At 37.4% G+C, this 13,921-nt stretch overlaps 1 protein-coding gene across 6 annotated transcripts in view; it reads left to right on the top strand.

The window, feature by feature from the left end:
- ST6GALNAC3 (ST6 N-acetylgalactosaminide alpha-2,6-sialyltransferase 3) overlaps positions 1-13,921 on the top strand; it is a 592,462-nt gene that overhangs the window by 355,024 nt on the left and 223,517 nt on the right. For 5 of the 6 annotated variants that reach the window (XR_006268130.1, XR_006268131.1, XM_043460937.1 and 2 more), the window contains one exon: positions 1,218-1,627. Coding sequence is in view for 4 of the 6 variants with exons in the window: in XM_043460937.1 (XP_043316872.1) it covers positions 1,218-1,627 (410 nt within the window). In the remaining 2 variants the exon portion in view is untranslated. Of the gene's footprint in view, positions 1-1,217; positions 1,628-13,036; positions 13,319-13,921 lie in introns of those variants that run through there. The other variant, XM_043460940.1, reaches the window with a different exon arrangement.

Here is a 13,921-nt window from a genome sequence, read left to right as displayed (position 1 = left end):
ACCTGGGAAGGAAAAAAACAAGCAGAGAATAAGGGAGAGAGCAGTGGGTTTAGGGTTGGATCTAGATTTGAATCTACCAATGCAACTTTATCACCTGCCAGCCCTGAAAGTTGATGCTTCGTCTCTATGAGTCTCTGTCACCTCTTAAAGTATGTGGACTCTAGAAAAATGGTATAAATGAACCTATTTGCAGGGAAGAAATAGAGATGCAGACATAGAGAATGGACATATGGATACCAGGCGGAGTCAGGGAGAGGGGAGGGTGAGACAAATTGGGAGATTAGGATTGACATATATACGCTACCATGTGTAAAATAGATAGATAGTGGGAACCTCTGGTATAGCACAGGAAACCCAGCTCAATGTTCTGTGATGGCCTAGATGGGTGGGACGGTGGGGAGTAGGGGGAGGGAAGTCCAATAGGAAGGGGATATATGTATAGGTATAGCTGATTCACTTCATTGTACAGCACAAATTATCACAGCATTGTAAAGCAATTAAACTCCAATAAAAAAAATAAAAGGATGGTGGAGACAGTCTGTGTACCTGCCTTCCCTGAGTTCTTAAAAAGAAGCCTTCCTATCCAACTAGAATAAACAAGAGCACAATGGTTATTTAACTATGGTGATGCAAGGGAATTTTTTAAGAGTCTCTATAATATTTTTGCTAGCCTGAAATTTATCTTCAGTAGTTCTGGGTTTTGAAAATTCAGAATCTCATCATTTGCTGAATTTTTTATATTTTTATCAATCGCTACATAATCATTCATACATATAAGTAAACTTCAGAATTGATGCCTATATATACTCCTTTTGCATTTCTTTTTTTTAGCCACCATCCTTATTAAAGAGAGCAAATCTTTCTGTATTTCCTTATTTCATTTGAAATTACAGTTTTGAATGAAAAGGCATCCTATAAAATGGGAAACAAATGACTGCTTTTTCATTGAATTTTAAACCAACTCAAGAAAGAGAAATGAAAATTATTTCTTAGCAATCCATATTCAGTTTTTAAATGGAGGCATGCCCCAAGCTTGATATCCTGTGGAGCTAGTGTTGGATTAGTATAAATATATTTCAGAGATATTCCCACACTCAGCAATGATATACAATATCTGGAATTTCTGTTTTCCCAGAAGAACTTGTTGGGATATGTGGAACTTTCTAATTTACACATTTCTCCCCCACCCCTGCCCTGTTTCTCTTTCTGTTTTTCAGCCTTTGCAACTGGACTGTAATCTTTGTGCCATTGTGTCAAACTCAGGTCAGATGGTCGGCCAGAAGGTAGGGAACGAGATAGATCAGTCATCCTGCATTTGGAGAATGAACAATGCACCCACCAAAGGCTATGAAGAGGATGTTGGCCGCATGACAATGATTCGCGTTGTATCCCATACCAGCGTTCCTCTTTTGCTGAAAAACCCTGATTATTTTTTCAAGGAAGCAAACACTACTATTTATGTTATTTGGGGCCCTTTCCGCAATATGAGGAAAGATGGCAATGGCATTGTGTACAACATGTTGAAAAAGACTGTTGACATCTATCCCAATGCCCAAATTTATGTGACCACAGAGAAGCGCATGAGTTACTGTGATGGAGTGTTTAAGAAGGAAACTGGGAAAGACAGGTGAGTCCTTTGAGAAGTGGCCTTGTTGTTGTTCATGCTAAGTCTTTGCAGAGTTCTTTGGCCAGCTATTAAATGAACAGTTATTTTTCAAACCAGTTGTTACATGTTTTTGACTATTATGATTACTTGATGAGCCAGCAGTGAGGCCTCCTTTGGTCTACCTGCACCAGCCTCTCTCTTCATTCTGATTGGATCGAAGGCCCTCCCCACCACCCCCCACCAAAAAAAAAACACTGACTGCTTCCCCAAGATATCTTTAGGTTTGTTCTTATTTAGTTCAATTTGCTATTGAGTAAATTGGATATTAGCTGAAAGCAGTCTACACATTTTTGTCTCAAAATAGAAGTGTTAAGGAACTTTAGGACCTAAACTCCTTTGGAAATTGTGACAAAAATTTACTGAGACCGCAAAACAGAACAGGCTATTGATTCTGTAATAAGGTTGCAGAGCTTCTTGCCTGCAAATAGGCCTGGTGCTTGTGAACTTGTGATCACCATAACTTAGCATTTAACATGTTAAGCAGAATATCATGTTGAAATTAAGCGTTACTTAAAATCATTAACAGTGGGTTCTTGACGAGAAATGAGATATATATATACCATTCACTCAATTAGCTAAAAACCAATTTGCATATTTTTATTACATCTGGTTTTCTGCAGCATTCTGTAAACCACCTTTCCCGAGGTCTGCTTGTCTTACTGTTCTCCTGCTCCTTACTTTTCCTGCTTCCTCCCCACTCCCTCCTCCTCCTCCTCTTCTCCCATATAACTTACTTTTTTTCTTCTTCTTTAGAAAAGTAACCAGTATATGAGAGAGAAGCAGAGTTGTAAACCAGTCTATCTTTTATTTTAGTTCATATATCTAGTACTGGTAAAGACCTGCTGAAGGAAAAATATTGAAACTGATTGCTAAATTTGAATTACCACTGAATATTGCTTACTTGTGCAATATCATGGATAAATTGAGCATTGACTATAATTCCAATATTAACATTCTGATATACAAGGAAGGGTATACATCTCCTCAAGACGTATATCTTTTATCCTTTATTATTATCAAATTTAAACCTTTAACTGTATTGGGGTATGTGTTTGAGAAAGGGAGTTTCTAACATCTCTGGATAGAGTTTTAATGCTGGTAATTATTTTAAAAATCTTATGTGGACTAACTCTCCTATTGATAATGTAGGTCAAATTTAGTGTTTTCTACTTCTGAGCACCAAAAATACATAGCTCCTAATGAAATGCAAGATAAATAGCCATCAATAGTGGCCCCTTACACTTTAGAGTTAGTGAGAAGATTCCCAGTGTTTAGATTTGAATCAGTGTAGCGTAAGTGGTCCAAAGAGCCAGGCAGTAGGGATTAAAGGAGGAGGTATGTGCTTCAAAGAAATATGGTCACCTGTATCATCATTTTATATAAATACAATCATTCTCAAGTGGCTTTGGAAATTTCTGTTTTTTCACTAGCCCAGAGCAATGCAGTTAATTATGTGTAGTTGGTTTTTCATTAGTAATAGTTTGCCCTTGGGGTATCACCTAGTCATAACTATAGGCCCTTGAATAATTTAGGGGTATCAGAGAAGAACTCAGCATGCTGTCTGTCCCCATGTATTTTGCTTGTATCATGTTGGTTTTGCTGTGAAGTTTCAGAGACAGCACTACTGCAGATCTGTGGGCTGGGCAACAAGTGCTGGGAAAGAATAGCTTTGGGAGGTTCATTTTCCTACTGGCTGTAAGGAGGAAAGCTGTTTATATAGTAGGAAAAAACTCAGTTGTTAATTTTGCAGGTATCATTCATTTCGTAGAGTTACCAAAACAGAAGTATAAAAATCAAGCCAAAATGATTTTATAATACTTTGTAGCTGTTTTCTCCCCCAAATCTAATCCTGTCTAGTGTTTCACTGAATACTGCAACCAGACCAAAGAAGACAACCAAGTAATAGAAATGAGCAGAATGGATAGTTTTGGTAAAATCTATTTGAATGACAAAAGGATGACCAAAATGATCTCAAGGGCTGCTATCTCCACTGTGATTTTAATCTGTGTCCTAAATATAGCTGTGTTGATTTGATTGTTAAAGATTTCCCATAGTGACCTGATGATCATTGCCACATTTCAAACAGAGACATTTTTTAACTTTTTATGAAGGGAAATGTCACACTTAGACTAATCCTGTAATGAACTCCTGTGTACCCACAGTTCAGATTGAATATTATTAACTCATAACCAGTCTTGTTCCATCTATACCTCTATTTGCTTTCTCCTTTCCCAAAGTTTGTTTTGAAGCAAATGCCAGGCATCATATTATTTTCATTCATAAATATTTCAGCATTTATCTCTAAAAGATAGACTCTTAAAAATAAACACTGTGACATTGCCTTACATAAAAATCAGTATACTTTCTTAATAACAATATATATTTAGTCTGCTTTCAAATTTCTCCAGTGATCTCATTAATATTTTTAACAGTTAATTGACTCAGGATTAGTACTAAGGTCTGTACATGTTCAAATAAGGATTAGCATTAGTCTATACATTATAAATAATTGATATGCCTCCTATATTTCTCTTAATCTATGGCTTCTTTTCTCTCACTCTCACTTTATTATTGAAAAAAATCTAGTCATTCGTCCACGATCTATATTTTGCTGACTGCCCCCCTATATTACTTCTGCTTTGATACCTCTGTGCAGTAAGTCCCCTACATATGAATGAGTTCCATTCCAAGAGTGAATCTGTAAGTCTAATTTTTGTTCATTTAAGTCAAACAAAGTTAACCGAGGTAGCCAACTAACACCTTTGGTTATATAGTACTGTACTGTAATAGGTTTATAATACTTTTCACAGAAATAATACATAAAAAACAAACACAAGAAATAAAGAAAATGGTTTTAGAGTACCTTGAAAAGTACAACAGCACAGTACAATAGTTGGCATTTCTTAGCAGTACCAGCCACATCACCATTGCTTTCACCCTTCCTTCTGGACATCCTGGGCTTGAAATAAAGATACTGTACCAGTACTCTGTAAAGTACTGTATAAGACTTGCAGAGGATTCACACACGGCAGGGTATGCCAGACACATGAATAGCTTATTTAATTGGACATTCAAACACATGTTCACATCTTTGAAAGTTTGCAACCTGAAGGTTTCTATGTAGGGGACTTAGTGATATTGAGGATTTATTGGATTTGGGTCTAATTTTTTTAAAAAGTTTTTTTAAATCAAGATTATTAGGTGATACTTCTATCAGAATGAAGACTGTTTTCTCTCTTTTTATGTTAATAGTCATTAATGATCATTGTCTAGATCCAGTAATTCATTAGAATTATGGTGCAAAATGGTGATATTTCATGATTTCTTTTTCACTTATTAGCTGACATACATTATAAACTTGCTGTCATCAACCATTTGGTTACTGTGAGATAGAAGATAGTACACGTTCTTTCTCTTAATTTACTAGTTTTAAGACATTGACACCATCATCCTCCAAAAAATGAGCAGTAAATTTATTGTTTTCAGTATTTACATATCGACTTAGGTACTTAAACCTATTTGAAATACTTTAATTCATTAAAATTATGTTCTTATGCTTAAATCGTCCTATTTTGAGCTATGGGAACGTCTTCAAATTGGCTTTTGCATCCTTTTGACATGTCTTTAGTAGTTTTGTAAAACAAAGTCTTGTAAATTCTTTTTTGTTTCCTATTATTATATGATGTTTAAGGCTTTTCTTGTACATATCCTGATGCATGCCAAATCCAGACATTTTTCTCAAAGAACTTTGGTCCTTTTATTGATAGTATTGAAGAGAGCATAATCTTGGCTCTACAGGTACTCATAACTACTGGATTGGTCTTTGTTTCTTGGTCTTTCCATTAGACTGAACTAGTATATTAACAACATATGCTGTGTATACTGTTTAAAGATAAAATCATTATGAGTTCAAATTGAAACTTCCAATTCAAATTCAGGACTATCAGGTTTTTATTTTACCTCATCTATCTTACATTTGTCTTCTCTCTGCTTTGCTGGCAATCACAGGTTCTAGAAACACCAATGTAAATACTCATGTGCTTTATCCCACAGTATGCACACAACACTCTTAGAATTAAGAGTAACAGAAATATGCAACCAGAAATATGATTACTGTAAACATTTTAAGATTATTCTGCATCAAAGAAGATGTTTTAATACAATCATTTGTGTGAGTCCATGCTCACAAAGTGTTTATTAGTTATATCCTAACAAAAGTTTAAAAATTTTTCTCCTAAGTAAATAGAATTAAGTGGAATACATCATTGCAGGTATGAAGGGGTGAGGAAAAAGGAATATCCGTATAATTTGACTTTTGTGTAAACTATTTGGTTGATTTGCCTGCACTTTCTGGAGGTAAGTGCTAATTTTCATCATCAGGTTTTTAGTGGCGACATTATGTCACCGTTATGGTGACATAGAGTTAAAAAAAAAATGTGTCCCTAGTCATTAAAGTGATTCATGATAGGAAAATGATTAAATGGAGTTCTTCAAAGAAATATTTGCCGCTCAGCTTGTTTCTTCAAATTATCAAAATCCTTTTAAAAAATATAAGCCCCCTCCTCCATTTACAATGGGCATCTTTTCATTTTTCCAGCGGTTTTAATTTTTATCTCAAGGAATTTGTTATTGAGAAAACATGAAGTAATAAAAGAAATATATACCCTGCTAAATTTCTTAGAATGAATTTAGACCAACTCATACACATATTGGAACACTTTTTCAAACCAAATGAAATTTAATTTGCTGTCTTATCAGAATAAAATTATTTGGCCTGTCAATTAGGGTGACCTTGTGGGAAGGACTGAGAGAACAAAAAGAGAGGCTGCTTGCCCTTTCTCTGTTCATTTCTGGGGCTCAGTTTTCTTTGGAATTCTAGACCCTTTGGGTAGTGGTCACCATTATATCTTCACTTACCAAATATTTTTTTTCTGGGAAACAACCACCTTCAACAAACCAGGAAACTTTGAAATTAAAGGCCTTGTAGTAAAAATACAGCAGTGGAAAACTCAGCAGTGGCCACAGGAATGGAAAAGGTCAGTTTTCATTCCAATCCCAAAGAAAGGCAATGCCAAAGAATGCTCAAACTAATGCACAATTGCACTCATCTCACACGCTAGTAAAGTAATGTTTAAAATTCTCCAAGCCGGGCTTCAGCCATATGTCAACCGTGAACTTCCAAATGTTCAAGCTGGTTTTAGAAAAGGCAGAGGAACCAGAGATCAAATTGCCAACGTCCTCTGGATCATCGAAAAAGCAAGAGAGTTCCAGAAAAACATCTATTTCTGCTTTATTGACTATGCCAAAGCCTTTGACTGTGTGGATCACAATAAACTGTGGAAAATCCTGAAAGAGATGGGAATACCAGACCACCTGACCTGCCTCTTGAGAAACCTGTATGCAGGTCAGGAAGCAACAGTTAGAACTGGACATGGAAAAACAAACTGGTTCCAAATAGGAAAAGGAGTACGTCAAGGCTGCATGTTGTCACCCTGTTTACTTATATGCAAAGTACATCATGAGAAATGCTGGCCTGGAATAAGCACAAGCTGGAATCAAGATTGCTGGGAGAAATATCAATCACCTCAGATATGCAGATGACACCACCCTTATGGCAGAAAGTGAAGAAGAACTAAAGAGCCTCTTGATGAAAGAGGAGAGTGAAAAAGTTGGCTTAAAGCTTAATATTCAGAAAACTAAGATCATGGGATCCAGTCCCATCACTTCATGGCAAATAGATGAGGAAACTGTGGAAACAGTGGGTGATTTTATTTTTCTGGGCTCCAAAATCACTGCAGATGGTGATTGCAGCCATGAAATTAAAAGAGGCTTACTCCTTGGAAGGAAAGTTATGACCAACCTAGACAGCATATTGAAAAGCAGAGACATTACTTTGTAAAAAAAGGTCCATCTAGTCAAGGCTATGGTTTTTCCAGTAGTCGTGTATGGATGTGAGAGTATGACTATAAAGAAAGCTGATCACCGAAGAATTGATGCTTTTGAACTGTGGTGTTGGAGAAGACTCTTGAGAGTCCCTTGGACAGCAAGGAGATCCAACCAGTCCATCCTAAAGGAGATCAGCCCTGGGTGTTCATTGGAAGGACTGATGCTGAAGCTGAAACTCCAGTACTTTGGCCACCTGATGTGAAGAGTTGACTCATTGGAAAAGACCCTGATGTTGGGAAAGATTGAGGGCAGGAGGCGAACAGGATGACAGAGGATGAGATGGTTGGATGGCATCACCAACTCAATGGACATGGGTTTGGGTGAACTCTAGAAGCTGGTGATGGACAGGGAGGCCTGGAGTACTGCAGTTCATGGGGTCGCAAAGAGTCGGACACAACTGAGCAACTGAACTGAACTGAGTGAAAATAATCTGAACCAAAATGGATCTCTTTTCCCCCTTTGAATGATGGGTGTGCATACATAATACTAGCTTGCTGACATTTACACATTTGCATTAATGCATCTTGAGACTGAAATACCCTAGAGGTGCTGTGGGGCTGACACTGGCACATGCTGCTACTTTCAACATTTGAAGAATGGGCTTATGTGCCTGGCCATGTACAGATGCAGAATGAATATTAACTCTCCCGGAGAGGTAGCAGCACCTGTTTGAGACATTCTGCTTACTTATGGACAGATAGGCAGTTGCAGCTTGCCTCCCACTTTAGAAATACATTAGCAAATGTGGGCACATTATTGAATTAAGTAATAATTGAGAAAGCTATATTTCCTATTAAAACTGCAAAGCTAATTCAGGCCTGATAAAGGGCCCTGAGCTGCCCTAAATAGGTCTTCATTAAGTGGACACAAATGTGGCTCTGCCTTCAGGAATGGATGAAATTAATGAAAGTTAGCAGCAAATAGATCAATGTTTCAAGATGTTACTGCTTCAGGTTCAAAGGATGTGAAGGGAAGGAGTTACTTTTAAAGCATTTAGAAAACAGGATATACAAAAGTCACTTTCAGAAGACACTGTCAAAGTGAGAAACGGATTGGTAAGTATCAACCATGCATGGCTAGTCTTTGTGTGCTCCATCCATTCCCATTCAATCTTGCAGAGAGAAAAAGAAATCAGCAATGTGTTGTTTTTCCCCATCTGATGTTGAAGATGGTTTTGTCATCCGGTGTGGGTTTTAAGTGCAGCGCAGTGGGTTTTAAGTGCAGCTTCGCTGTTTTAGCTATTGACTAAAAAGATGTACAACTTGAGAGTTGTGAGTTAAGTTTTATTTCAGGCAAAATGAGGACTGCAGCCAGGGAGACAGAACCTCAGATAGCTCTGAGAGACTGCTCCAAAGAGGCAGTTGGGCAAGGTCAATATATAAGGTTTTTGTGAAGGAGGAGTTCAATGCAGTCAAGTGCTTACTTACAAAAGGTTTTCTGCTAGCCACGAGAAAGCTAATGTCAGTAAGAAGGGATTTAGTGCCTTTCTAGATATGAAGAGATGCAAGGATTTGGATCATGAAATCAGTTTCTGAAAATATTTAACTACCTAAAGACCTGTTCCAACAGAATCCCTGGAGCAGAGTGCCTCACTTCACCCTAAATTACCTAAGGGGATGTTGAAGGTCAACAGCTGTAGCAGCACAGAGTTCAATCTCCACAGAGGCAAATGCCCTTGTTGTGGTTGTTCACTGGCAAATGCTCTTGTAAAGAGCCAATTTACAGTTGACATAGCTTTGACCATTTGGAAAGTTTCTTGTGCTACTGTGTGATCGATTTTAGGGATTAAATTGGCTCACATTCCTTAGGTTTGCAAACCTTAGTAGTTCCTAGAGGGGAAAGAGGTTTTAAGCCTCTCCCTGGAGAATTTGGGAACTCCCTGGATGTCCCCCTTTGTTGGGACATAAAACAGGCAAACTGCCTCAACAAATGCAGTACAGCAAGGCTGGGGGTAGGGGCAGAAACAAAAATCAGAAACTGTGTTAGCCAGAGAGCCAGCCACAAGGCACAGACCCATGCCTAGTTGCCCAAAAAGGTACTGTTATTCTCCCTGGACTTCAAAAACAAAGATGCCTAATTGTTTCTAACTCAGGATAAATGGGTACTAATCTCAGGAAAACCTGGCCCAAAAGAAAATAGGCACAGTAGAAAAATTCTTGGATTGAGAGACAGAACATAATATTAAAAACAGTATTTTTCCTTTAAAGACGATCTTTGCAAATATAACATCTCAGCACTTTTTTCAGGAGCAACGTTGACACATCTCTGTTAACATGAATTAATGTTCCCACCCCAGCTGATGTACTTGGCAGAAACAATGAGTTCACACAGCAGTTATGGCAGACCCATAGGACTCCTGAGTCAAAAAGCATAATAAGGCATCCAGGGCTGTGTTTTCATGCTAACAGGCATTAGGGAACAGGAGACTTCCTTTTTCCCATTATTCATGATGGCATCTAGTGACCTACATTAAGCCTCCTCTATAATACACATGGACTGGAAATTAAAATTTCAATAAAAAGAGGGAAGAATCTATTTTATTAATGGGAAGATGGAAGGGATGTTTGTAGTTTACCAAGATATCAGTACTGAACTGTTTCATGTTTAAAAATACATGAACATTTGGGCAAAGGTACAGGCAGGTACATACTAGGTGAAACCATATTTGACACGACAGTTTAGTTTAGGATTAAAACAAGAGAAACATCTATAATTCAGTGACCATATTTTTAAAAGGAAGTGTATCAGACTACTGGTAGTTGTAGAAATCAAAACTTGCAACCAGTCTACTTTGGAGACTGATCTTCTCCTGGGCCTTAGGATATGACTTGACTGAATAGCTCCACACACAGTGAGATTATGCTGTGTAGAAAGACATCCCAATAGACAATTATGCTGAACACTCCCTCAGTATAAAGGCTTTTGAACCCTAGAAAGGGTGTGAAACTCAAAGACAAATAGGCCTTCAATCAGAAGATTCATTAGAATACACCTACACTTTTAACTTTATAAAGGCTTTAAGGTTTTTGTTTTCATTTTTTTTTTTTTTACTGTTTATTTATTAATTTAAAGCCATGGGATTTTTCTTTAAGTCATAAGATTTATCTCTTCAGTTGTTTTACTTCCTACTATAATTTGGATTTCTCCTCCTTTAAAAAAATTTTTTTTTCATTTCTCTTCAAGTTTCAATAAAAACCAAAAAAATTAAGAAAGATTATATATTTGTCCATAAAACATATGAACCAGGGGCAATTTCTTTTTTCTTCAATTCTTGTGTGCCTGGACTCAAGACAGAGTTGTTTTCTTGAGACTTTTCAATCTATACCACGTCCATCTGTACTACTAGTTTTTTAATTGTTTGGACAGCCATTTCAAAGCAACTTGCGTAGTATCTGAGATGTTGTAGGAGCTCTACACATGTTTATTGAATTGAATTTTTACTTCTCTGGAAACAAACGAGAGATTTTATTAGATGTGGTATCATTGATGGACTTACCTTCTTAGCTTTTTGTTCTGAGAAACGAGTCCTCTTTGTACAGTACTTTTCTTTCTTTCCTTCTTCCTTCCTTCCTCCCTCCCTTCCTTGCTTTCTCTCACCCTCCCTCCCTCCCTTCCCTTCTTTCTGTTTAGTACAGTACTTTTCAGACTTGAGTGTGCTTTCAGTCACCTGCTGATTGAGGTGATTTGAAGTGGGTCCTGAGAGTTTGCATTTTGAATAAGCTCCCAGGCCAGGCCAGTGCTGTTAATCTCCAGATGATACTTGGAATTGCACTACTTGAGACTGCTTTGAATGAAGAGACGGGATATTTCACTGTCCCTTGAATCAGAGAAATATATAAGGGAAGACTAGCTATTTCTCAAATAACCTTGGTAACCTGCTTGTAATTGGATTCCAATTTTGTGACTATGACCTGTTCCCGGCCATTTAAACATAGTGCCCTGAAGTCCTTAAGAATTCAATGAGGATATTTATCTGACCTTACTGTGTTTATTTGTCCATTTCTCTCATTAGACAACACAATTCTTAAGAATAGGGATGTTGCTTATGTCCATTTTATTTCCAGACCTAGCATTTTATTTTCAGACCTAGTACAGAGTTGGTTTACCATCAAATAGCATACAAATACGGAGAAGGCAATGGCACCCCACTCCAGTATTCTTGCCTGGAAAATCCCATGGATGGGGGAGCCTGATAGGCTGCAGTCCATGGAGTCGCAAAGAGTTAGACATGACTGAGCGACTTTACTTTCACTTTTCACTTTTATGCATTGGAGAAGGAAACGGCAACCCACTCCAGTGTTCTTGCCTGGAGAATCCCAAGGATGGGGTAGCATAGTGTCGGACACGACTGAAGTGACTTAGCAGTTAGCAGCAGCATACAAATGTGTTTTCACTCTACTTCTTTCAAGTAAATGGCCCACAGATATTTCAGGATTCCTTGAAATGGCCTCAGCCAATTACTCATTTTCTTTCTTCTATCATTACCACCAGTCCTGCTCTAGTTGAAGTCTTCGCTTCTCACATGGGTGAACATGAGTACCGTCTTGCCTTTATGCTTTTGTAGAAATTGCTCCTCTCTCTAAATTTTACTTCCTCCCATCACCATGCACACAAATGCATTCTTTATGACTAAATTAAATATTACCTCTTCCATGAAGCCTTTTGAAATACCTCTAATTAGAACCCATTTCCTTCTCTGAAAGTCCACAGACTTTGGACTTTTTAAAAATAAAAGCCATCATTCTCTATCATGCATTATTGTCATTTATGTCTAATCTTCCAGGTAGTCCATAAACTCTTTAAGTATCAGCTCTTATATATTTGTTTCCCTACCACCTGATACTATGTTTGACTCTAATAGGTATTTGGTAAATGTTTAATAGGTGAATGAATAAACGAGTGAGTAAAAGAGTGAAAGAAATAATAGCAATAGTCTTTAAGTTTACAAGTCACTTTGCTACTTGTTGAAATACTTGTGAATTTCCAAACACTTTTCTTCAGTATATAGGGGTCACAGTAATACCAAGTGAGGCAAGTTATAGAAATGGATTTTGATAGAAAAGTTTCCACAGTTCTACTCAGACAGACCACCCCTTGCTCTGTCTTACCCAAAGGTTGGCAAGACTATTACCTTTTCTGGCGATTTTGTAGCTGGGCACTGGTTCTTTAATAAGTCAGTGACAGAGCCATTCTTCAAATACAGGTTTCCATTTTAGCTTCACTTCAGTGACAAAGCAGTTTCCAAGACTTCACTTACAGTTGTTTGCTGTCAGTTGCCCAGTGAAAAAACAATTCCTAGGACCCAAGGTTGTACTCTTGGACCTTAGGCAGCAAACACAACAACCACCACAGAAGGCAGAAAAGAGAAAACCCAAGGAAAGAAAAACTGATCATTGCCCAATTTATCTTCTAATTATTTTCTAGATAACATTTTCTTCACTGACAACAAAGAAAGTGAATTGCCTTAGTGAAAATACTTTTAAATAACTTCAGGAAGAACATAAAAGAAAAAAAATAGTAGCAGTGTCTTTTAATCTGCTTCATAAATGGTTGATGAAATTATACATAGAGGAAAACCGGTAAGTGCTTTGGCAGAATTCAGATCATGTCACTCTTCTGCTTAGTCCCCTGTTTCTCTTAGAGTAAAAGCACAAGTTTTTACAGTGACTTATAATGCCTTCCAGGGTGATCTGACCTCTTGTTTCCTCTCTGACCTCTATGAACCAAACACACTGGGCAAGCTCCCTCCTACAGGCCTTCATCTCAGCTCTTTGCTGGATCACCTTTCTCTTCCTATATTGCATAATCAACCGATCAACTCCTTCAAGCTTCTGCTCCTGTCACCCACTCAGTGAGTCTACCATGATGCTATTTAAAATTGAAATCCCCGCACCTCATAAGCAGCATTCCCAGTTTGCTTTACTTTGTTTAAATGTTTCCTTTCTTTCCCCAATAGCATTGTTTACCTTCTAACATTTTATATACTTATGAATTTTATCATTTATTATATTTGTCATTCTCCTCTACCAGGATGTAAGCTCCTTCAGAGCAGGAATCATTGTCTGCTTTTGTGATTTATATATCCCAGCACCTAGAATAGTGCACAGCATATAGTAGATACTTAATATTTGCTGAATGAATGAGCAAGGGATGGAAAACCAATTAAGTAAATAAAGGATTCTGGCAAACTTGCAAAACTTGTCTCATGGGATCTGCCAAAGTAGGTTAAAAACTTAGCTTAAAAGGAAGAAAATACATGTGTTCAGAAACCATACAGTTAAGGTACAGATTTTTAAATTAATTTTTTAA

Source organism: Cervus canadensis, chromosome 2 (genome assembly GCF_019320065.1).
Source record: "Cervus canadensis isolate Bull #8, Minnesota chromosome 2, ASM1932006v1, whole genome shotgun sequence".
In the NCBI taxonomy this organism is placed as follows: Eukaryota; Metazoa; Chordata; class Mammalia; order Artiodactyla; family Cervidae; genus Cervus; species Cervus canadensis.
Note: the sequence above shows the minus strand (reverse complement) of the source record. Positions and strands in the feature narration are given on the sequence as shown.